The 25,551-nt window shown below is 38.9% G+C and overlaps 1 protein-coding gene across 1 annotated transcript in view; it reads left to right on the forward strand.

Moving 5' to 3' along the window:
- LOC126481176 (voltage-dependent calcium channel subunit alpha-2/delta-3) overlaps window positions 1-25,551 on the forward strand; it is an 885,717-nt gene that overhangs the window by 691,229 nt on the left and 168,937 nt on the right. The window contains exons 17-18 of the mRNA XM_050104748.1: window positions 2,795-2,840; window positions 2,973-3,151. Coding sequence (XP_049960705.1) covers window positions 2,795-2,840; window positions 2,973-3,151 — 225 coding nt within the window. The remainder of the gene's footprint in view (window positions 1-2,794; window positions 2,841-2,972; window positions 3,152-25,551) is intronic.

Consider the following 25,551-nt stretch of genomic DNA (forward strand, 5'->3'; position numbering starts at 1 on the left):
AAAAGGAAAGTTGCTACTCACCATATGGCAGAGATGCTGAGTCACAGATAGGCTCAACAAAAAGACTCTCACAAAGCTTTCGGCCATTAAGGCTTTCGTCAACTGTGGTGATTATATGGTGAGTAGCAAATTTCCTTTTCATAATTTTGTTACATTCCATCTTTCCCTTAATTTGCACCTATTTTTCTGAGAATAGTTAACATTTTCCATCATTTTACATTGTTAAATGCTTTTTATAGATCAACAGATTCTATGAATATGTCTTGGTTTTTCTGAAATCTAGCTTGCATTATCAAGCACATGTCAAAACTGCCTCCTGATGCCTTTAACTTTCCTGAAGTCAACCTGATTGTCAACTAACAAGTCCTAATTTTTTTCTAGTCTTCTGTAGATTATTCTTGTCAACAACTTTAAGCCATCTTTGAGATTGTGTGGATGATATTTTTCTGAATATCTGATGGCATGTCACCAGATACATAGACTCAACACTCAACAAGCCAGCTTGAATAGTCACTTGGTTGGCACTCCCCCCCCCCCCCTTTCCCAATGATTTTAGAAACTGCAAAGGAATGTTACCTATGTTTTCTACCTTATTTGATCTCATATCTTCCAGAGCTATGTTAAACTCTAATACTGGGTCCCCCATACCTTCCACATTGACTCTCACTTCTTCTTCTATCATGTCATCAGCCATTTCTTCCTGCTTATACAGGCCTTCAGTGTGCTCTTTCCATCCACCTGCTCTGTCCTTGTGTTTAACTGTGCAATCCCTTTTGCATTCATAATGTTCATGCCTTTACTTTTAATTTCAGCAAAGATTGTTCTGACTTTTCTATATGCTGAATCTGTTGTTCTGACAGCTGTTTCTTTTTTAAATTCTTCATGTTTTTTCCATTTTGCTTTGCATTTGCTGTACTTCCAATTTATTTCATTTCTATATGACTTATTTTGCCGTATTCTTGTCTTTTGCTGAACATTTTTCCTCTTCATTCTTTCATCGTTCAATTGAAGTATTTCTTCTGTTGCCCAAGGTTTCTTCACACCAGGATAAGATTAATATAATTGGGCACTGGCACTCCAAATTGGGAGCAGGCTATCATTAAGTTGGAAACCTTTTGGAGATGCTATCGAAAGTGGTCTTACAGGTGTTGGAAGGCAAGGGTTTCAATTTGGAAGATGTTAGTTGGGACTGAATACTGACATTATCTTGAGGAAGGAGCAGAACTGTTTTTAGGATGCCTTTGCCATCAAGATTTGATTCTCCAGTATTTGTTTACTGATACATAGGGCTTGGAAAAATTCAAATATTTGAAGGTCATTGTGATAGGAAGGGTGCGACCAAAGTGGAGGAAATTTTTGAGGTGGTTTCTCCATGACATTCTTGATTGAACATGAAATCTAAATGTTATAACAAATTTCTTTGGTCTGAAAATATTATCCCCATAGGTTGAGTTTCCACAATAAATTATCTAAAACTATTTAGTGAATTGAAATATTTAAAATAAAACTAATTTTTTTCATCTTGAGGATGAAATGCACTCTTGTGCCCGTTCTTGCTTGCAAATAATTTTGTTTTTGGACAGATTTTGCCATGAGCAAACATAATTTGGTCTTCTTTTTATCCAGACATCTTTGTTGAAGTTACAGCATCATCCGTGTTTTTTTTTAGTTTTCTTTCTATTGTAGGAAAATTGCTCTTTATTGTCTGTACATATAGAGTTCAAAAATTGCAGTTTTTTAGAAAAGTATTCATAAATTTGGAAACAGTCAAAATTTTATATACAGACCTTGTCTACACATGCTGAGGTTATTGTGGCTTGCTGTGTTTTGTGTCTGTGTGTTGGTGTGTGTGTGTGTGTGTAGGGGGGGGGGGGGTAGGGGGGGGAGGCTGTTTGAACATGTGCATGCACACCCACACGCGTTTGTACGTGTGCATGTGTGTGCACGTATGTGTGTATGTGTGCACATACCTGTGTTTATAGATTTGGGTCATTTGACAGTTCTGTTAGGTCACAGAATAGAGATCCATTGCAGAGAATGTGTACTCATTTACTGTTTCATTTCCTTTGTTTTCCTTCATCTGTGGGTTTGTTATGGGGGTATGTTGCTGCATTTGAGAATGTTGTGTATATGACAGTGTCTAGTAGACACCATTACTGCTGTTAGTTTTTAAGTGGCTTATGTATTTATTATTTTATAATTACTTATGTTCATTACAACACATGTAAAAGTTGCCAATTATTATCCTACTAATCAATAACTGCTGTCAGAGCTGTAATAGGTTTGCTGCAACAGAGTATGCTGTTAATGTTTACAGTGCTCTCAGTATCTCACCCATTCTTTGTGTTGTGCAATGAAGATAACACTCTCATTAAAGAGTTCGTTAATTGTTTTGATACAATATGTTCTGAAAGATAATGGGCACCAGTGCATTTTAATGATGTTTAACTTGTGTCGTTAAACCCACTTAAAACTGACTTAAACAAATACAAATCTTTATGTGCCTTTTATACAAGGTGCATGCAGCAGTTAGGAATACATTAAGTTTTATAAAATGCTAACCTTCCGTTGTTAATCTCCTTAGCTATCATTCAGACCATTATACATTTTATTCATTAGTGCTGAGACTCCCAGTAACAGTTAGTAGATTACCATATTGTAAAATTATGAAAGATGTTGTCATTGTATATATCTAAATAACTTTTAATGGCACTGTTTTAAACACTATCAGAAGCAAATTACATTGATATAGAGTAGTTTTCACTCTAACTGACAAAACTTTCTTCTGTTACAGTTACAGAATTTTTCAAAGGGAACAACTGGCGAGTGCATCCAGAATGGTAATTACTGATAAGATGTCTTTTGTATGATGGTTCTAATTAATGTAATGAATTGACAGTGTGTTCTTAGACCTTTTATGTTCACAATCCAGTTTGGTGTTTCCGTAATGAAGGCCATACTTTGATTTTCAGGGTTTACTGTGAATACAACTATGCCTCTGAAAATACATTTAAAACACCTGAAGAACAGGTGCTCCATTTTTTGTCAAGAACTCGTAAGCCTGGATGGAAATGGATGTCACTGAGGCCAAGATCACCACTCAGAGATGGGCATCCTAATATGAAGAAAATGGAGAAGGACTCATATTTCTGTAAGTGTATGTCCCTGAAAATGAATTTTGACATTTAACATGCAAAGAACCAAACTAGCAGTGATAATTATTCTGTAATCAGTCAGATTTCAAATGTCTTGAGGCAGTGAAAAGTATCTAAAATAGTGACAGAGTGAAATGTCACAAAATTATGCTGTACGTTACATGTACAGTGGAAACACTGTAAAAAGCAAAAATTAAATTATTAAAAAATGAGTGAATGGAACTGCAATAAGTGAAAACTATTACGTGAATGAAGGCAGAAACATAAAATAATTTGCAGTAGCAATGATGTGAAGATTTAAAGTTCAAAGAAGCAAGAAAGGAGGATGGAGAGTTTAACATTCTGCTGATGACAAGATCATTATCAGCAGAGCATAAGCTCGACCTAGGGAATGAAACTGGCTACAACCTTTTCAAAGGAATCAACCCAGTATTTGCATGAAACAGTTAACATAACAGTGGCAAACCTTAGTCTGGGTGGTGGAAGGGGGATTTGAACTGCCATCCTCCCAAGTATGCATCCAATCTCTTAACTATTGTGACACTTGGGTAAAGTGAAGTTCATTGAAAAGAGAGTGTATAGTAAAAGATAAAAAATTGTTAACAAAGTTGGACATATGAGTGCTTACATTGAATCAAAAGAGTTTTATATAGAATTTTCTCCTTTGCCCAACTCCAAATCATGGAAGTAAGTAAATGTCTGAATGATGTCAGAATGAAAGTAAAGTATACATTCCAGTACAGAGTGAAAAATTGTCGTGCGCAGAAGGTCTGTGCAAGACCTCTAGGTGTTACAAGTGACCAATACCTGTCTGCTCTGGGCTACTACTGCAAGATAGGTAACAATGCATCCTTTTGTAGAGACACGTGTATTGAACTCAGCTTTTTAGGAAAATTTAGAAAGGAAATTCCAAGTAACGAATGCTGAAGTCGAGTAATTAGCTATTTTCTGTTATTAATTACAAACAGCTATACAAGAACTGTGTAGGCACTGCACAGGAGCTGTGCAAATTTCAAGTCCTAAAGGGGTATAGGGCCACCAGTACTAACTTAAGAGGAGCAAGCCATGAAATGCAAAATCCCATGTGACACTAGTTGGGAATTGACTGTCACAGATTCTGCATATCTGTACTTGCTGCTTTATGTTATAAAAAATCATGAGATTTCATAGACTACTTTGTTGTCTTAGTTTCCCACTGATGAACCAAAGTCTACCACCTGCTTTACCTTATGTAATTATTTAATTTAATATCCCTATAAATTATTACACTTGGGTATTTATATGAGTTGACTGATACAGTTATGACTCATTGATATTGTAATCATAGATTACTACATTTTTTAGTTTCGTAAAATTCACAATTTTATGTTTCTGCATGTTGCCAATCTTTGCACCACTTTTAAATCTTATCAAGATTTGATTGAATATTTCTGAAGTGTATTTCAGACATTATTTCATTATATAAAAGGTGTTCCATATTGATTTACACTTTATTTTTCCCATCATTCATGGTGCACTACTTGACTCATCATTACAGTTGCTAGTATGCAGTACTTTGGTCTAACTGCAGGTGGCATGCCAAGCAGTAGCATTAATAATCGTATTAAAAGACAGTCCTAGATTGCAGAACTGTAGTTATTGTCTCAAAAATGACATGTTTCAGCCAGGTAGGGCATCATCGGGTTATCTCGTGTAATGTTGGTCATAAATCATAGCAACACAGACTAAGACCACACACATAAACTAAAAACTTGGTCCTGGAACAAGATGCCAGTGGCTGATCCATGCTCACACACATTATATACAGCGTCAGTAGATGTAGTCCCTGCACAGTGCAGCCCATTTTTCCACCTGCTATCATTATTGAGAAAATAGCATGAGGTGTGGCAGTGAAGGACAGCACTGGATGCCGTGGTTTCCATGGGAGGAGGGTGTATACTCTGAGGATATTCTCAGGCAGTTGGTGGTAGTGTATGGAGGCTGTGAACCATCATGAAAATCACTTCTGTATGAGTTGAAGAACCACAGGTACCATTGCTAAAATGAGGTTCCAGGTACTTCCACACCCACCATATCCTTCTAACTTGGCCACTTTAACTTATGTAGGCTTTCCTCAAACCACTTTTTTGGAGTCTGTTCACCAAGTTCAGGACAGCTGCTCAAAGGTCCAGGAAGTCTGTGATTGATGTCTGTGCAGATGTCTCTTCAAAGCCCTAAAAAGGTGGCAATCAAAATGGGCCAGATCAGTCAAATACAATTGGTGTGGCACTACTTGGAGCCCCATTTCAGCAATGGCAGCCATAGTTTTTCAACTCATGTGGGACAAATGTTGTCATGTTGCAAGAGCACTTATCATGATGGTGCACACTCTCCACAAACTGCCACCAATTGTCTGTGAATATCCTTAGTTTTTACACCCTACTTCTACAGAAAACATGTAGTCCAGCATTGTCCTTGTGATAATACCCCATGTTGTTCACTCATGTAATAACAGTAGTTGGGAAATGGGCTTTACTGTGGATGGATTACACTTCTAGTGATTTTCCCTGCCACCTATGGTTAGACAAAAATACTTCATACCTGCAACTGTAATGAGAGTCAAATGGTGCACTATGAATGATGAGAAAAAATAAAGTGTAAATCAATATTGAATATCCCTGGTAGGTAGCCATGTCATCTGCAAAAAGTCTGAGGTTACTGTTAATAATGTCTGTAACATTATTAATATTCAACAAAAACTGTGAGGGGCCCAACGTATAAAATTGTATGAGGCACAAAAGTAGACTACAATCCATGCTACAGTGTAAAATACATTTCTCACAGCACTCACTGTTTGAAAATATACACTGTATTTTAATAAAATTAACAAGAAAAGCCTGTCCAATTCTACATGAAGTTTGAGGACATAAGTTTTCAAAGCAAATTTATCTGAGGCAATGACACAAATGGTTTTTCTACAGTGTAGGACAGAGCTTAACAATCTACAGATCCTGAGCACAAGTACCTGTGCCTGCTTGGGCACTTGCACTTCCTCACAAGCAGATTAAAAGTCATAGTAGTGTCAGTGAAACAAAATCCATCATTCAGAACAAACCAAATACAAATGTAAATAAGTTGCTGGATGTAACCTCCACAGAAAACAAAAATACACGCAGCAGGAAGTGAACAACAAGCAAGGACCCAGAAGAAATTCAACAGTAGCAGGCGTACAGGGCTGCAGGGTTACAAACTGGCTAAAACCACTGCAGACACAGCAAAAGGAATAAACTGTAATAAAAACAACTGTGCTACAAACTGGAAAAACTGGTGAACAGTATAGGTTTACTTTGAAGCCTACTATGCAAACGTTCGAAAATTTCAATACTGAAAACAGAAACAAAGTCATAATAGAAACTTCCTGGCAGACTAAAACTGTCTGCCAGACTGAGACTCGAACTTGGGACCTTTACTTTTGTGAGCAAGTTCTCTACCATAGAGACAAATGCTCTCTACCTTAGAGCACTTGTCCGCGAAAGGCTAAGGTCCCAATTTCGAGTCTTAGCCCAGTACACAGTTTTAATCTGCCAGCAAGTTTTACATCAGCTCACACTCCCCTGCAGAGTGAAAATCTCATTCAGGAAACAACCCCCAGGCTGTGGCTAAGCCATGTTTCCACAATATCCTTTCTTCGAGGAGTGCTAGTTCTGCAAGGTTCACAGGAGAGCTTCTGTGAAGTCTGGAAGGTAGGAGATGAGGGGCCATCAGAAGTAAAGCTGTGAGGATGGAGCATGGATCATGCTTGGGTAGCTCTGATGATAGAGCACTTATCTGTGAAAGGCAAAAGTCCCGAGTTTGGGTCTCAGTCTGGCAGGCACACAGTTTTAATCTACCAGGCGGTTTCATATCTGTACACACTGCTCTGCGGAGTGAAAATCTCATTCTGGAATGTCATAATAGGCACTGGCAATGAAAAATGATGAATGCCATATAGCAAAGAAGAGCCTGGTTTCACCTTAGCAAACTAAGAGGTGGCATCATAACTAATACTGTAACTAGCTTCTTACAAAATACTTTCCAAAGTCAGAACAGTTTTACAGTTGAAAAATTAAAATGAAGGTATCAAATAATAGATTCAAAATTGGTATTCATTTCAACTTAAAAATATATAACAATGGACAAAGATGTAAAAATATATAATAATGGACAAAGATGTAAAAATATATAATAATGGACAAAGACGTAGGCCCAAGAATGTTATTTTAGTATCCCTGCCAGCAGATGTCCCGAAGGAAGCAAGTGAAATGGCATGGGTAGAACAGAGGAGTAAAGCCTGCCTTGAAGGGTGCACACATCCCAACGTATCGTGAGTGGCAGTAAGCGAAGTGGGCAGTGCTCCTTGGAGTTAGACTGCAGTGGCCATAGCCTAACACTTGTGCTGAGAGTTGACATGTGCTCAGGCGTGGCCAAGCTGTTCTAGGCGCTACAGTCAGGAACTGCGTGACCGCTGCGGTCGCAGGTTTGGATCCTGCCTCGGGCATGGATGTGTGTGATGTCCTTAGGTTAGTTAGGTTTAAGTAGTTCTAAGTTCTAGAGGACTGATGATCTCAGAAGTTAAGTCCCATAGTGCTCAGAGCCATTTGAACCATTTTTTTGTGCTCAGTCATTAGGCGTCCTTGCCAGCCATGTGCTGATTTATTGTCATGTACTTATCTCTATGGGTATGCGCACTCCACTTCCAATAATTCAATTTGCATGGTGAGTAAATTCCATTCAAAGGTTTCTGTTCCCCAGTTGGTACCAAGTCAACATCGGCCTGAAGTAACATGCCAACTTTGTCAAGTAGTGGAGTTGCCACATCTTCTGCAGGTACTAGTTGATAAGACATTTTTTATTCCAGAGGATGCCCAGTGATCCAGTGAGATAAACGGCGAAGGCCAAAAATATTCCAGTAGCGAAGGAAATGTGAGCACTGAAAATATGCAAGCTAAGTTACACACAGTGTAAATGTACAGTGTCTTAGGGAAAAAGGGTTTCATTATCGTCATTTGTTGCGGAAGTGAGATGCAATGTATTGTGTACCTTATATATTTGAATAATCCACACCCTCAAATTATCCACATACCCTAATTTTGATGGAAGTAAAAATTTTTTTCTTTAATTTGTTTTCTTTACCAAAAAAAGTTCTAGAATAATGATTATGTGTTCAAAATTACGTATAATATCCACTAGTTTGAAGAAATGTGTCATAATCTTCACCTGCTGTTGGACAGGTTGATAAATTATTAAAACACAACTGATTCAGCAGTGTATAGCTGGCCAGTCAGCAGGCCTGCCGGCTGGCCTATTATCCGGGCGGCCAGCCAGGTAACATTATCCCTGCCAGCTTACTGTAGGTCTAGCTACAGTAGCAACAAAAAGAAATGTGAATTACCATGTTTAAGAGTTTAATGTTAATACCATATGTGCAATAAAATATTTTAGTCAGTACATATGCTCCCTTACCTCTCTATTCATCATTACTTTCATAATCATCACTAGTGGGAGAATAATTGTTGTTGTCATCATCTTCCCATAGAGTGTTGTCCACTATTTCATACAGTGAATTTGTGATACCACATTTTTTGAAGGATTTTTCCACCAGTGGTTGCTGAATGGAGTCCCATGCATGTTTCACCCACTCACAAATCTGGGACAAATCCAGGCGTTTGATGTTTTCACTCGGTGTGAACTTGTGGTTTTCATCAGCCATCTATTGTGTGTATCGCTGTTTAAGTGCAGCTTTGAATGGCTGGTTTATACACACATCTAGTGGTTGTAGGATGGATGTTAGGCCTTCAGGGATAATGACTAGTTCAGTTTTCCCTTTTTGTATCATAATTTGTCTTGCACTTCCTTAGTTGTATGTCCATGGAAGCTGTCCAGGACCAACGTGTTACGGGAATTCAGTAACGCATGAGGGCGAGATTGCCAAGCGTGTGTCACCCAGTCAATCACATGGCCATTGTCCATTGACCCTTTTAGATTCACTCTCACTAATATGCCTTTCAGTGGTGTTTGCATAATAGTTTCCTTTTAAATATTGCATAAGGTGGTAGCTTTAGTCCATCTCCAATTACACACAACATCACTGTACACCCTTGCCTCTCACTGCCACCAGTTCATATCATGATGTTGGATTCTCCTCTCGTGTTCACAATGTTGTCAAGCGACATCTCAAAATTGACTGGCATTTGATCTGCGTTACCAGTTTGTGATAATATACAGGACTGTTAGCATCACAGATTTATCACGTTACGATGAAAATGCACCATTTTTTCACCATAATTGCCTGGAAGCTGTTGAGTGATGGTAGTTTTCCTCCAGAATCCTAATCTATTTCAGTTGAATAATCTTGATAGCCATCCCTGGCTAATTTTGAAGCTGGTAATGCTTAGTTATTTGGATTTAAGTTGGCAAATTTCACTCATCACCGAGCCATCCCTGGCTAATTTTGAAGCTGGTAATGCTTAGTTATTTGGATTTAAGTTGGCAAATTTCACTCATCACCGTGCATCCATTTTGCCGCTTCTCATCTACAGAGCCTTTTTTTGAGGTCCGGATGCTTCACTTTTTGTTGCAAAATGCCTGGCAATTACCCTTAGTTTCTTGAAGCAACGTTTTGTTTTTTTGCCAAATGTGAATACAACTCTCACTCATGTTGTACTTTCTTCCCACTGCACAGTTTCCAATGTTCTCAGCTTCTTCAATAATTTTCAGTTTTTCTTTAGCAGTGTACAAGTGACAAATGAGAACTTGTAGCCATAATTAACAAGTTTGAAGAAGTTGACAATCCTTCACTTCTAACGTGCTACTGATGTGTCACAGACTGAGGCCACAATAATGCAATAGTATAATGGGATCTATTGTTGGAGGCAGAGCAGTACCAACCTTGTTTTGAATAATTTGTGCAACCTGGTTTTTCACCCTTAAATTTGGGAAGAAATGTGTGGATTATTCAGTTATATACGGTATGTGAACACTGTCTAGCCCATTGAGAAACAGGATACTACAGACATATTGAATATGCATGGTATAAGGAAACTTCTAACCATGGTGTTGTGTCTGTGTATGCAAATAGTAAGCTCAGAGACAATACAATTGTTGTAAATAACTTGTGAATGACCCTCCCAGGTGACACTGCCTTATCGTAGGCACCTTCAGTGCTGGGCTGGATGATTTGTGTGCTTTGATGAGGTTGAGAGCCATAGCATAGCTACTGGCAGGGTCACCCAAGCTGGAGTGGTCTCGACAGTGGAGCCAGACGGAGTGTGTCCCACATCATAGGGTAGGGGTGACTCTACAGCCTAGGTCATCAACCCCTCTAGGGGAGCTAACCATGGTCCTCCAGATTGGGGGTTGAGTGCAGGATTGATACCCCTGGCTTGTAAAAAATCTGTTATTGCAAATAATTCAACAAGAAATGCCAGACTGCCCCTATATAGACAAACTGTGCTAGGAAACAGGAATATGTATTTATTGGTGCTTAAATTTGGAACATGGAACATGTGTACGCTGTTGCAAACAGGAGCAATGAATAGTATTGCAGAAGAGATACTAAGGTATAGAATGGGAGTTGTTGAAGTGCGGGAAATCAGGTGGAAGTGAAGAGGAGAGATTTATAAACAGAAATTCTCCGTGTACTGTTCAGAAAATGACAAAAGACAAGGGGAGTTTGGAGTTGGGTTTATAGTCTCCAAGGATATGCATAGATCAGTTATTGCTTTGACCCCATGTAATGAAAGAATATGTACTCTGTGTATGACAGACAAATTTCACAATGTGACCTTTGTGGATGTATATGCACCAACAGAAGAATCAGATGAAAATACTGTGGACATCTTCTATGATCAACTACAGAAGATGTGTGACAGGATACCCAGATATGATTCCAAAATAGTTCTTGGTGACTATAATGCAAAACTAGGAAAGGAAGAGGCGTTCAGAAATGTGTTTGCTAAGAAAAGTCTGCATGATGAAACTAATAATAATGGTAAGAGGTTTGTGCAGTTTGTTTCTGCAGACAAGTTGAAGGCAGTAAATACCTGTTTCACAAGGAAAAATATGTACAAAGGGACATGGAAAATATGAGGAACAAATGAAGCAAACCAAATAGACCATATAGTGATATCAAAGAGATGAGCATCTGATTGGAAAATGTGCACACTTTTCTGAGGAGCTAATTCTGATTCTGACTATTACCTAGTAGGAGCCAAAATGAGACAGAAACTTGCCATGGTTGGCAGAGGAAGTAGTACCAGAGTAAAGGAATGGAATATAGAGCAACTGAAAGATATGTCTACTGTTCTGGAGTACCAGAACAAATTGAGGCGGGAGTTACAAACAAAAGACGGTGGAGATGATATGGACGAAGAATGTAACTCTATTAAAGATGTCATTAAGACAACAGAAGTGAGGAGACTTAGGAATGAAGACTGGTATGATGTTGAATGCAGACAGGCAGTGGAACAGAAGAAGGAAGCATGTCTGAAATGCTTGCGGTGGAATACTAGGCCAAAAAGGCATTATATAATGAAAAGAGAATAGAGGCAGAATGGTATGCAGGAGGGAAAAAAGGGAAGCCGTGAAGAGAAAGGTAGAGGAGATGGAATAGCACTACCAAAGGAATGAAAACGGAAAATTCTACAAGAAAATTAAAGAACTCAAGAATATAGACCAAAAATAACAGCTTGTAAGGACAAAGAGGGAAATTTGCTGACAGATAAACAAAATGTTCTGGATGGGTGGAGAGAATACTTGAAGGGAATTTTGGAAGGCAATCCTACCAGGAATAAGCAGCCACTCTATTATACCATCGACCCAGAAATAGAGGAACCAACATTAGAGGAAGTACGAAAGGCAGTGTATTGTTTAAAAATTGGGGGCACTGATCTTCATAGGTGGATCTACAAATTATTAAGTTGATATGGAATCAGAAAATAATCCCAGAAGAATAGATCAATACACAAGAAAGGAGACAAGACCTGCTGCTCAAATTACTGAGGAATTACCCTGCTGAATGTAACCTACAAGATCTTCTCTAGTAGACACATCAAGAAAAGTTTTGCATCACCTCGGTTCCAAGAGTTCCTATCCTTGTAACTGCCCCCAGTGTAAAACCTGTCCTATGCACCCTCCCACCACCACCTACTCCAGTCCTGTAACCCGGAAGGTGTACACGATCAAAGGCAGAGCCACGTGTGAAAGCACCCACGTGATTTACCAACTGACCTGCCTACACTGTGATGCATTTTATGTGGGAATGACCAGCAACAAACTGTCCATTCGCATGAATGGAAACAGGCAGACAGTGTTTGTTGGTAATGAGGATCACCCTGTGGCTAAACATGCCTTGGTGCATGGCCAGCACATCTTGGCACAGTGTTACACCATCCGGGTTATCTGGATACTTCCCACCAACACCAACCTATCCGAACTCCGGAGATGGGAACTTGCTCTTCAATATATCCTCTCTTCCCGTTACCCACCAGGCCTCAATCTCCGCTAATTTCAAGTTGCCGCCACTCATACCTCACCTGTCATTCAACAACATCTTTGCCTCTGCACTTCCGCCTCGACTGACATCTCTGCCCAAACTCTTTGTCTTTAAATATGTCTGCTTGTGTCTGTATATGTGTGGATGGATATGCGTGTGTGTGTGAGTGTATACCCGTCCTTTTTTCCCCCTAAGGTAAGTCTTTCCGCTCCCGGGATTGGAATGACTCCTTACCCTCTCCCTTAAAACCCACATCCTTTCGTCTTTCCCTCTCCTTCCCTCTTTCCTGATGAGGCAACAGTTTGTTCGAAAGCTTGAATTTTGTGTGTATGTTTGTGTTTGTTTGTGTGTCTATCGACCTGCCAGCGCTTTCGTTTGGTAAGTCACATCATCTTTGTTTAGCTTGTGTCTGTATATGTGTGGATGGATATGTGTGTGTGTGCGAGTGTGTGTCTATATATATATATATATACACTCCTGGAAATTGAAATAAGAACACCGTGAATTCATTGTCCCAGGAAGGGGAAACTTTATTGACACATTCCTGGGGTCAGATACATCACATGATCACACTGACAGAACCACAGGCACATAGACACAGGCAACAGAGCATGCACAATGTCGGCACTAGTACAGTGTATATCCACCTTTCGCAGCAATGCAGGCTGCTATTCTCCCATGGAGACGATCGTAGAGATGCTGGATGTAGTCCTGTGGAACGGCTTGCCATGCCATTTCCACCTGGCGCCTCAGTTGGACCAGCGTTCGTGCTGGACGTGCAGACCGCGTGAGACGACGCTTCATCCAGTCCCAAACATGCTCAATGGGGGACAGATCCGGAGATCTTGCTGGCCAGGGTAGTTGACTTACACCTTCTAGAGCACGTTGGGTGGCACGGGATACATGCGGACGTGCATTGTCCTGTTGGAACAGCAAGTTCCCTTGCCGGTCTAGGAATGGTAGAACGATGGGTTCGATGACGGTTTCGATGTACCGTGCACTATTCAGTGTCCCCTCGACGATCACCAGTGGTGTACGGCCAGTGTAGGAGATCGCTCTCCACACCATGATGCCGGGTGTTGGCCCTGTGTGCCTCGGTCGTATGCAGTCCTGATTGTGGCGCTCACCTGCACGGCGCCAAACACGCATACGACCATCATTGGCACCAAGGCAGAAGCGACTCTCATCGCTGAAGACGACACGTCTCCATTCGTCCCTCCATTCACGCCTGTCGCGACACCACTGGAGGCGGGCTGCACGATGTTGGGGCGTGAGCGGAAGACGGCCTAACGGTGTGCGGGACCGTAGCCCAGCTTCATGGAGACGGTTGCGAATGGTCCTCGCCGATACCCCAGGAGCAACAGTGTCCCTAATTTGCTGGGAAGTGGCGGTGCGGTACCCTACGGCACTGCGTAGGATCCTACGGTCTTGGCGTGCATCCGTGCGTCGCTGCGGTCCGGTCCCAGGTCGACGGGCACGTGCACCTTCCGCCGACCACTGGCGACAACATCGATGTACTGTGGAGACCTCATGCCCCACGTGTTGAGCAATTCGGTGGTACGTCCACCCGGCCTCCCGCATGCCCACTATACGCCCTCGCTCAAAGTCCGTCAACTGCACATACGGTTCACGTCCACGCTGTCGCGGCATGCTACCAGTGTTAAAGACTGCGATGGAGCTCCGTATGCCACGGCAAACTGGCTGACACTGACGGCGGCGGTGCACAAATGCTGCACAGCTAGCGCCATTCGACGGCCAACACCGCGGTTCCTGGTGTGTCCGCTGTGCCGTGCGTGTGATCATTGCTTGTACAGCCCTCTCGCAGTGTCCGGAGCAAGTATGGTGGGTCTGACACACCGGTGTTAATGTGTTCTTTTTTCCATTTCCAGGAGTGTATATATATGTGTGTCTGCTTGTGTCTGTATATGTGTGGATGGATATGTGTGTGTGTGCGAGTGTATACCCGTCCTTTTTTCCCCCTAAGGTAAGTCTTTCCGCACCCGGGATTGGAATGACTCCTTACCCTCTCCCTTAAAACCCACTTCCTTTCGTCTTTCTCTCTCCTTCCCTCTTTCCTGATGAGGCAACAGTCTGTTGCAAAAGCTTGAATTTTGTGTGTATGTATGTGTCTGTTTGTGTTTCTATCGACCTGCCAGCACTTTCGTATATATATATATATATATATATATATATATATATATATATATATATATATATATATATATATATATATATATATATATATATATATATGCCATAATAAAGAACCAAACATAATACAGTACTGGTACTGAAAATTTACATCCCAAAAACCTCACTGAAAAGCTGAATATCAGTTCGAGGCATACTGCACTGGGAATCTTGACATAGGAATGTGCACTTTAAATATGCACTTCAAATGTGCACATTTCAGTATGTGTCACGAAATTCTGATGCTCTTGGAATATCCTCTGATGTCTTGTTTCTTTTATGATGTAACGTAAGATCTTTTAATGTTTAACACATACGAACATGTGGGCCTCCTACGTCATCGTAGCTGCGCAAGCGTGGCAGCACCTGTTACCTGGCGCACTCTGGCAGCTGCTGAAATGAACCTATTTCTAACAGGTTGTGGGAAAATATTGCGGATGATGGTTTGAAAACTGTTACTTTCAAAGTAAATTTCCTTTTACACAAGTTGAACTATGAGCGAGAATTTATGTCGTTATTGAAATTTTACGGGCACATTTGTGTGATATATCTTAAAATGTAATACGCTCATAAAAGACCAACATTATATGTGAAAGCTTAGCTTCTCTTCCAGTGTATTAACCTTAGAAACCAATATCATATGTGAAAGCTTTGCTTTTCTTGTAGCAACTCTATGTAAATTAATTTAAACCATTAACATTTCCTGTTTATGTGTTCACACTACTTAACAGTGATGTTGCTATTGGCTGACTACATCACGTGTCCTAAGCTCTGAATAACCGCTGTCATCGGCTGGTGAGATCAAGTGGCGTGAGCTATGACTGGCTTACAAAAGCACATCGCAATCTTGATTTCTATGCTTTGGAAACTAAAATGCAGTGTTTGGTGGAAATCGAATTTATACTTTTGTAATACAAAAATATGCAGTGTACATGTTGCTGTACATCAAAGATCTTTCCAAAACATGTCTTTTTCCCTGAGTTTCATGTTTGAAAGTGCCGGGGAATTCTACATCCATGTATAAAACCATAACCATTCAAAAGTATGATATGTTATACAGTTTTGAGAGAAAATATACTGTCAGTTAACAGGGAAAAAGTATGTTTTCACTCGGTAGACAGTGTATTTTTAACCGAGAAATCTGGGAGAAATCCGGGAATTTTTTTTCCTTGTCCACGTATACACCCTGGTTTGTGTGTGTGTGTCTGTTTATTTTTGACAAAGGCCTTATTGGCCGAAAGCTTATTTTGAGACAGTCTTTCTGTTGTGCCTATCTGCTACTCAGCAATATTTCACAAAGCATTAAATTCTTTTAGAAAATTTAATTGGCAGTGACATTATGTCACTCCACACAAAAGAATTTGGAAGTGAAAAATGTGATGGACCTGACTGTACACAGGAAATTATTAAACTTACAAGGAAGCTATCTGAAGAAGATATGGAAGATGAAGAAAGATAAATGGAGTTTGCTGTTCAAGTGAATTACAAAATAGCTTTGCTTTTAACAAAATGTCTGTGCCCCTTTGAAGATGGTAGTTTGAAAAAGGATTGTGTAGTAGTTGAAATGGAACATTTATGCTCATCTCAAGTAGAACAGTTTCAGATGGTGTTTATATGGAACATGACCATTATGCATTGCATACAGGGCATGACAGACGACATTCAGAGCCAGCTTGCAAATACAGTAGTTGTAAAGATTTTGCGTCATATTCTCTAGCTTTTGATGAAAGTGTTGATGTAAGGGGCTCAGTCTAGCTTGCCATTTTTAGAAGAGATGTTAATAAGGAGCATGAGGTGAGAAAAGAGCTCCTTGATGTGGTAGCCTTGAAGAACACTACAACCTGAAGTGATATTTTAGGTTTAGAAATCAAGGTTTGTTGCACGGCTGAAGGAGAAAAAGCAAAAGCTGTCATTGGCCAATGAAATTGGGAGTCTCCACTGTACAGTTCACCAGGAGCACTTAATGTGCAAAGAGTGTTAATCTAAAAAATGTGATGAGAGGTGGTATTCATACAACCAGTTATCTAATGAAGCATGAACTACAACATAGGCAATTTAAAATCTTTTTTGAGAATACTGAGAGGCAGTATGGTAGCCTGCCTTATTACACTGAGGGTTGCTGGTGTAGTCAGGGTGAATTAATAAATTGATTTTTCCCTCTAGTAGATGGGATAAATATGTTCATGGAAATAAATAACATGTTTTCCTGAATTGAAAGATCCCTCAGGGAAAAGCATTCTTGCATTCATAGCAGAGTCAGATAGTCATCTGAATGCTTTGAACATGTCACTACAGGGTAAGCATGTGGTGATTACTCATTTTGTAGATAGTTTATGAGCTTTTAAAATGAAATTGACACTTAGGGTGACAACTGGAAAAATAAAATCCAGCTCATTTTCCTAAATTATCGTCCTTGCAAGATGATGTTGTTAACAAAGACTTTTGGCATTACTCACATATATTAATTTCCCCAAGGAAGAATTTGAGCAATGTTTTCAAGATCAGACAGCATCAGAAAGTGATTTTGATCTGTTCTCCTCTCCATATGCGGCAACTTTTCAAATAAAAGCTGCTGCCTCCTCAGTTTTACTATGTAGGTTCTACTTAACTGCTAGTAGTAGCTTAATATTTACTTGATTACAGTTATATTTTACAAATACAATATTTTTATCCATATAAATACTGAGTTCTATTTATGATGCATGCAGCTTTATAATAAACACTGATTCTTGTTGTGTGTCTGACAGAACTTTTTAATCTCTGTTTCTCTATATTCAGATGATTTGCAGAAAGAGTGGCTAATGAGTTATGTTTTTAATTTTCTGTTGAAGGGGCAGTAGTTCCCAGTTTCTTGTTTTATGTCATATGGGAGCTTACTGAATATTGTACCACCAGATTACACAATTTCATGAACAAGGAGGTTGAATTGAATTGAATTTTATTTGATCCTGTAAGATTACATCGTGTACAGTAAATGTACGTGTAATATAGGACATGTCAAAGTATTAAAATTCTTTATCAATTATTTTTCTACACCTTTAGCTTACATTTTTACATCACTGATAATGAGTAACAATATATACAAATTTAATGGCATAAGTATTCTGCAACACTGTAAAAACTCTTTTTCAATGAGATAGTCTTTAAGTTTCTTTGTAAATTCATTGTAAAGTACACTATCTTGCAGGGTTTTGGGCAGACTTCTTAGTAGTCTGATACCAGAGTACTGGGGTCCTTTTTCTAGCATTGCCAGTCGGTGGGGTATGCTCCGTACTTCATTCTTCTTTCTTGTATTGTAGGTGTGTACATTAGCATTTGTAATCCAGTCCTCACTACCTTTTGTGATGTACATTATTGTTTTGTATATATATAATGATGAAAAAGTTAAGATACCTAAATTCTTGAAACAGTTTCTGCATGTTTCAGAGGTCTTTCTTCTTAAAATGGTCCTAATTGCTTTTTTTTGTAATGTGAACACTCGTTTTGTCTCTTGTTTGTTTGAGTTTTCCCACACCGTCACTCCATACTGTAAGTATGGTTCGAAAAGTCCATGATACACTGTACACAGAAGGTTCTTGTCTGAATACTGTGATAGCTGCATCATTAAGAATATGACAGAGCTCAGTTTCTTACAGACATTATTAATATGTTTTTTCAATTTCAGTTCATTATCCACAAGAATACCTAAGAATCTAGCAGATTCTACTTCTTCCAGCCTTGTTCCGTCAACCTCTAAATCCATGTCTACAGCCTTTTCCTTGTTTTTAAACACTGCATACATAGTCTTTTTTAGATTTATAACCAGTTCATTTTCCAACAGCCATTGAGCTGTGACATTTGCAGATATGTATGCTCTTCTCTCAAGCTGTTCCATATTTTGGTCACTATTTAGTATTGTCATGTCATCAGCATACAATATTTTCTTTTCTTCCTTCTCAACACCTATATCATTAACAAATACATTAAATAACAATGGCCCCATTACCAAACCCTGCGGCACTCCATATTTGATGGATTTGGTTTCTGATTGGTACGAGTTTCCTAATGATACATACTGCTTGCGGTTGCACAAGTATGATTTTATCCATTCACCTGGTTGCCCCCGAATGCCATAGTTGCTTAATTTTTGTATCAGCATTTCATGGTCAATGGTGTCAAATGCCTTTGAAAGATCCAGAAACATTGCAGAGAAAACCTTTTTCTCATCTAAGGACTGTAAAATGTATTCTGTTAGACTGACAATTGCTGATTCTGTAGATTTACCCTTTCGGAAACCATGTTGTGAGGTCATGAGAATGTTATGTTTGTCCAAATAGTTAACTAATCTGGTATACATAAGCATTTCTAGGATTTTTGAGAAACCTGATATCAGTGAAACTGGTCTGTAGTTGTTGGGATCATCCTTACACCCTTTCTTGTACACTGGCACTACCTTCGTTATCTTCAGTTTTTCTGGAAAAATTGCATCTCTGAAAGAACAGTTTGCTATGTTCAGCAGTGGTGTTATTATCTCCTCACATACCAGCTTTATTACATGATTTGATATTTCATCATCACCAGCTGATTTCTTGGACTTCAGTTTCTGTATAGTTTTCCGCAATTCATCTTCTGTGACTGGTCTTAAGAACATAGTACTGCATGATCTTTTTGGTACCTTAATACCCTTCTGTTTTTGACTATTTCTTTCCAATTTTAGGTTTTCTACTACACTGATATAGTTATTATTCAGTATGTTTACTATTTCCATACCATCTGTGACCACTGTGTTGTCTACTTTAATTGACCTAATACCTTCTTCTTTGTTTGACCCATCTTTTTCCTTTCTTTCAGCATTGTTTGCATTCCAAGCTGCCTTTGCCTTGTTTTTTGAGTTCGCTATAGTGGTGTCAATTGCTCTTGCTTTCGCTTCTCTTACTGTTTTTCTATACTTCTTTTTTAACATTTTATAGTTTTCAGCTTCGCCCATCCGTCTCACATCCTGAAGCTTCCTTCGCTGTTCTAGTATTTCACTCGTAATCCACTGTGTTTGATCTTGATGCCTTTCTTGTCTCTTTACTTTGGGAAATTCTACATTAAAATGGTACTTAATTGTTGAAATAAATGCATCATATTTTTCATTTACACTCTGGGCCTGTAGGGTTTCATTCCAGGTTTCCTTACTTAACATTGTTCTAAAGATGTTGATATTTTGTTCACTGATGATCCTAATTTCTTTGGTTGTTTGTTTTGGTTCTGATACTTTGTCATTACTTCTGCAAAAGCTGATTAGTTGTCCATGATGATCAGATATTTCTGTCTGAACTACATGTGACTCATAGTTACACATATTAGTAATTATGTTGTCAATAATTGTCTCACTTTGTGAAGTCACTCTTGTTGGTGCAGTTATTGTCACTTTCATGTTATGCTGTATTAACAATTCTTCAAAATCCTGTCTTATTTTTGTGTCTTTTCCCATGTCAATGTTGAAGTCTCCACATATAATAAGATTTCTCTTCATATTCATTCGCAATAAGCTAGCAACTTTTTTTAGAAAGATGCTAATATTGCCACATGGTGACCTGTACACACAAAACACTCTAAAATCCTCTGCCACTATACCAGTAACTTCAAAGTCTTTTTCTCTAGCTATGGGAAATGTAGCAGCTTCACTGTTTACATTCTTTGATAGAGTACCTGTTTTAATATATATACAAACGCCACCACCCTTATATTTAGATCTGCAGAAGTAACTAGCTAGTTTGTAGTCCTTTACTGCCACATTATGTATTTTACTTTCAGTTAGTCCATGTTCACTTATGCATAATATGTCTGGTCTTACTTCACTCAGGAGTACTTCTGCTTCTAATTTTTTGCTACCAAAGTATTGAATATTCTGATGAAGTACTTTTATGTAATTTTTCTTTTGTTGGTTTACATGTTGTGAGCTGTATTCTGGGGCAAATTCTTTAGTATCGTCTTATTTTGTATGGTGCTTATATTTTTCTTTTCCAGCTGGAGTGTATGATTTTTCATCCCCTTCAGGCCACATTAGTTTCCCTTGCATCTAATGATTTTGCAGACATCTGCAAACATTCTGCTGAACGTTACAGACCCCAGTCTATTTAAATGCAAGCCATCCTTCGCTAGTGAGTTTCTACATAGGAATTTGTTTGGGTCTATAAAAATTGCCCCAAGACGATCACATTGTTCTTTAAGAGCACAGTTTATTTTGGCGATATATTTTTCACTCACCGACCTTCTGTTTATGATTCCGCTAAGTATCAGACGAGATCCTGCATACATATTTCTTGCAGTACGAATCATGTTTCTTGTTTCGCTTGCCATTTCTTCCTCACTGCTGCTCCTTAACGAATTCGTCCCAACATGTATAAACACCCCATTATAGTTATGTCTGGTTTCAGAATCTGGTTCTGTAGTATCTTGTCTTGCATTTACCATATTTTTAAAATGTTTACCGAGTTGATGCGTTCTAATACCAGGTCGTACGTCGATCTTGCAATTGGGGACAGCGATATTCTTCAGCAGCGAATCGCCAATTATTAAAAAGTCATTTTCCTTTTGTTGCGTATCTGTCGCCTTGTTTTTCCTTTTGCTGTATGTCACCACCTTCCATTTATATTTATCTTCCGGTTTTTGGCTTACTGAGTTTACCGAGACATCAACGGGAACACTTGAAATGTTGTTTTTAAAGTACGATCGGTCATTCGTATTTTCGCGATCTTCTTGCTTTTCCGTTTGATGGCTTTTACACACACAGGACTTCTTTTCTTGTATTAATGTATCGTTTTCTTTCTTGATGGTTGAAAGTTCTGTTTTTAATGCCTCAATGTCACTTCGTAGTAACTTTATAATTTCGTTTTTTGTATCAACTGCACTTAAACAACCGTGACATGTCCACGGAAAATCATCGCTGACGAACTTTAGATTTACTTTCGCGCACTTTTCGTGTAACCAGAAGTTGCATTTGATACACAGAATACCCTTCATCACACGCTTTTTACATTCTCTACACGAAGAACTGTTCATTTTTTGCCTTTTTAACGAGAGACAAGCGTCACTACACTTTCCTATCGGCGCCATCTTTCTCCAGTGAAGTGCATATGCAAATCATGATAGTACATCAAAATATAGTTGAAAATTATTTTTATTGCCAACAACAGAACCCATTAAGGAATTTGTGTTGGAAACTGAATGTAAGAAATCATAGATCTGCAAAAAGGCTTTACCAAGATATATTGTTGTTCACTTTGCACACTGTTTTTACTGCTCTCTTCTGCTGAACAAATACTTTCTTTACTTTAGATGCACTATTTCAGAAGATAATTCTGTAAGACAACATGGAGTGACAATATTCATAATGAGTCAACACTCTTGGCTTTATGTCAACACAGTGAGAAATGCTTCCTTGGGTATAACAGATTGAACTGAGTTCATTGATTAGTTTTTCCACGTGCTGACATTGTTTTGTCTTGTTATTCAGTTGAACACTAAGGAACTTTATACACTGTGCTTCATTAAGTACTCTATATCTGACCATTAATATATACTTCTGTTGTTTGTTTGAAATTACGTAACATGGGTCTTTGTGAGATTAAATCTTAAACTATTAGCTCCGAACCATTTATGTGTAATCTAAACTGTGTCTGCTAAGGTTGAGTCTGGATCCTTCATTAGTAAGTGTGTGTCATCAGCAAACATTACAGTTTTTGAACTGATCTTTAAGAGTCTTAGACAGCCATTTGTTGTAGATTCATAGAAAATATTCTGAGTCAAATGTAATGAGGTATCGCACACAGAATGACCTCCTACATGTCCACTGCCATGGATGCTGAAAACATCTATCTTATGAAACCCAACTCACACTTTTCTCATGTGTCATGCTGAAAGCCATGAAAAAAGGCGGTCAGGTAGATGGAATATTTCTTAATTTTCAAAAACCATTTGAATTTGTGCCACATCTATGCCTATTATCAAAAATATGATCATATGAGGTATCAGGCAAAGTTTGTGACCGGATTGAGGATTTTTTGCCAGGGAAGATGCAGCAAGTCATTTTGGATGGAGAGTCAGCAATGGATGTTGTAGTAATTTTGGGAATGTTCCAGGCATATGTGTTGGGACCCATGCTATTTATGTTGAATATTAATGACCTTGTGAAGAATGTAGATTCATTTAGTAACCTCAGACTTTTCACAGATGATGCAGTTATATGTAACAAAGTACTGCGTGAAAGAATCTGCACAGTTATTCAGTCAGATCTTGATAAGATTTCAAATTGATGCAAAGATGGACAACTTGTTTTAAATGTTCAGAAGTGTGAAACTGCGCACTTAAAAAAAAGTTGTATCCTGTGACTATAATATGTATGGTTAAAGGTTGGAATTGATCAATTCATACAATGAACGTAACATTTTGTAGGGATATGAACACACAGTCTCAATCATAGGTAAAGCAGGTGATAGAGTTCAGTTTATCCGTAGAATACTATGGACATGCAATAAATCTACAAAGAAGATTGCTAACTAAACATTCATGCAACACATCCTTGAGTATTGCTCATCTGTGTGGGACCTGTACCAAATAGAACCTCACAGAGGAATCATGAATGGAAGATTATCCTAATAAAGTGAGCACAGAGGCATTTAAATAGTCTCTTCTTCCCATTTTCCATATCTGAATGGAATGGAAGAGTAACTGGTACAATAGAAAGTACCCTGTGCCATGCACATCACTGTGGTTTGCAGAATATAGTTGTAGAGATGGATGTAGATCATTGATGTAGGTTAAAAAACAGTCATTATGGCACTCCATAGGTTATGTTCTCCCTTTCAGAAGTTATTTTCATGCCTGAGATACAGTCTGTTGGAGACAACTGGTGCTTTCTGTAGTGGAGGTAAGCATCCATCCATGTAAGAAGGATTATGTAACTGTTTGGTTTGCTGAATAACTTTTTGTGGTCCACACAATAAACACTCAATACTCCAGCATGATAATTTTTCTTGTTTAGCTGTGCTAGCACATCATTTGAGATGTGTTGTGTTGTTTTCTCTGTGGAGAACGCTTCACAAAAACCAAAACAGGTCAGTTAACAAGTTCTGCTTAATTAAATGACTCAGTATTCTGTCATACTCCCCTTTCTCAAGCAGTTTGGAAAGGCTGGGAGGAAATATATATATAAAATTCATAGCTGTTCGAGACTTGAAAAAGTCTCTGGAACCATACAGTTTCATTTGACTAAATCACCTATGCCTGAGTTTCAGGCAGGATCCTTGTTTCATTTGATGCTGAGGTGCTATACCAGTACAGTTGGAGAAACTCTGCAATGCAATTCAAATTTAGGGGGAATACCAAGTGGGCTGAGGCATGAATGGGAATTTGTATTGAGGAGGGAGGCATGCAGGTTAGTCTATGCAGTTGTGCAAAGCCACTGTGCTAGTGTGGCGTAGTGGTTGGTGCACCTGCCTAGTGAGCACGAGACCTGAGTTTGAATTCCAGACTCGGTACAAATTTTCAGTTGTGGCTTCAGTGTGTGTGTGTGTGTGTGTGTGTGTGTGTGTGTGTGTGTGTGTGTCTTTATTTAAGTCTGTCAGGAAATGTGCCCAGCGTCATTAATAGATTACAAAATAGCCTAAGTGTAATCTTGTTAAATAAGCACAAGATTTTGATGTTTACCTAGAAATGTAATCACAGCCAGCGGAATCATTACTTTTTAGTGACGCGATGAATTCTGTAACCTACTTAGGGGTTTAAGAAGGGATTAAAAACAGCCTTGACAACAATAAAACATTTATTTGTTATGGTTACTGGTTTCGGCTAGTATGTGACCATCTTCAGACCATTTATACCAGGATGGCAGGTCATACGGTGAACAGAGCAGTTGTCTGGTTACAACAGGTGTTGTGTGGTAGGAGGAGTTCGTGGAATAGAGTGAGACAGGTCTTTTGATAGATGACTTACTGGTTGTGCCACAAGGTGAAAGGATTGAAATAATTGTAGTCATATAGCTGATATTTCCACAGGAGTACACACTGTCATTCTCAAGGCAAAACTGCAGCATGTCACCTCTGTGCAAGAGAATTTAAAACTTTCATTTGCAGAACAATTCCAGAAGGATGACCATACAAACATACTCACACACACACACACACACACACACACTCACACACTGTATACACTTGTCCCATCACACTAACCATAGACGAAAACATACTCTCTCTCACACACACACACACACACACACACACACACACACTCACACACTGTATACACTAGTCCCATCACACAACCATAGACAATCGACATCAGAAGTTATCGATAATGAAAATTAATAATGAATAGGTGAGGTAGCGTTCTGTTTTTTGACAATGGTGGGAGCAAAATTCCACACAGAATTTAAATAAAAACCTCAATCTCTATTTACAAGGTTACTTGCTAATTTCATTTAAACTGCTTCTTAAATAACCCTATCCCAATAGCTGCAAGTCATGCCTGAATGTCTGGTTTGTTGCATACCAAAGTTTGACCGGTGCTGACAATGTTCTACAGTAACAGATTTGCTTGGATATTGTGTTTGTGATGTGTATGCTCAGTACACCAGTCCTCCACAGTTCTGATAATCTGCCAATAATGCCGTGCCACAACTGCGAGGAATACGGTAGACACCCACCCTACACAAACTAAGATCATCCTTTA

The sequence above is a fragment of the Schistocerca serialis genome, chromosome 5, assembly GCF_023864345.2.
Source record: "Schistocerca serialis cubense isolate TAMUIC-IGC-003099 chromosome 5, iqSchSeri2.2, whole genome shotgun sequence".
NCBI classification, from domain to species: domain Eukaryota; kingdom Metazoa; phylum Arthropoda; class Insecta; order Orthoptera; family Acrididae; genus Schistocerca; species Schistocerca serialis.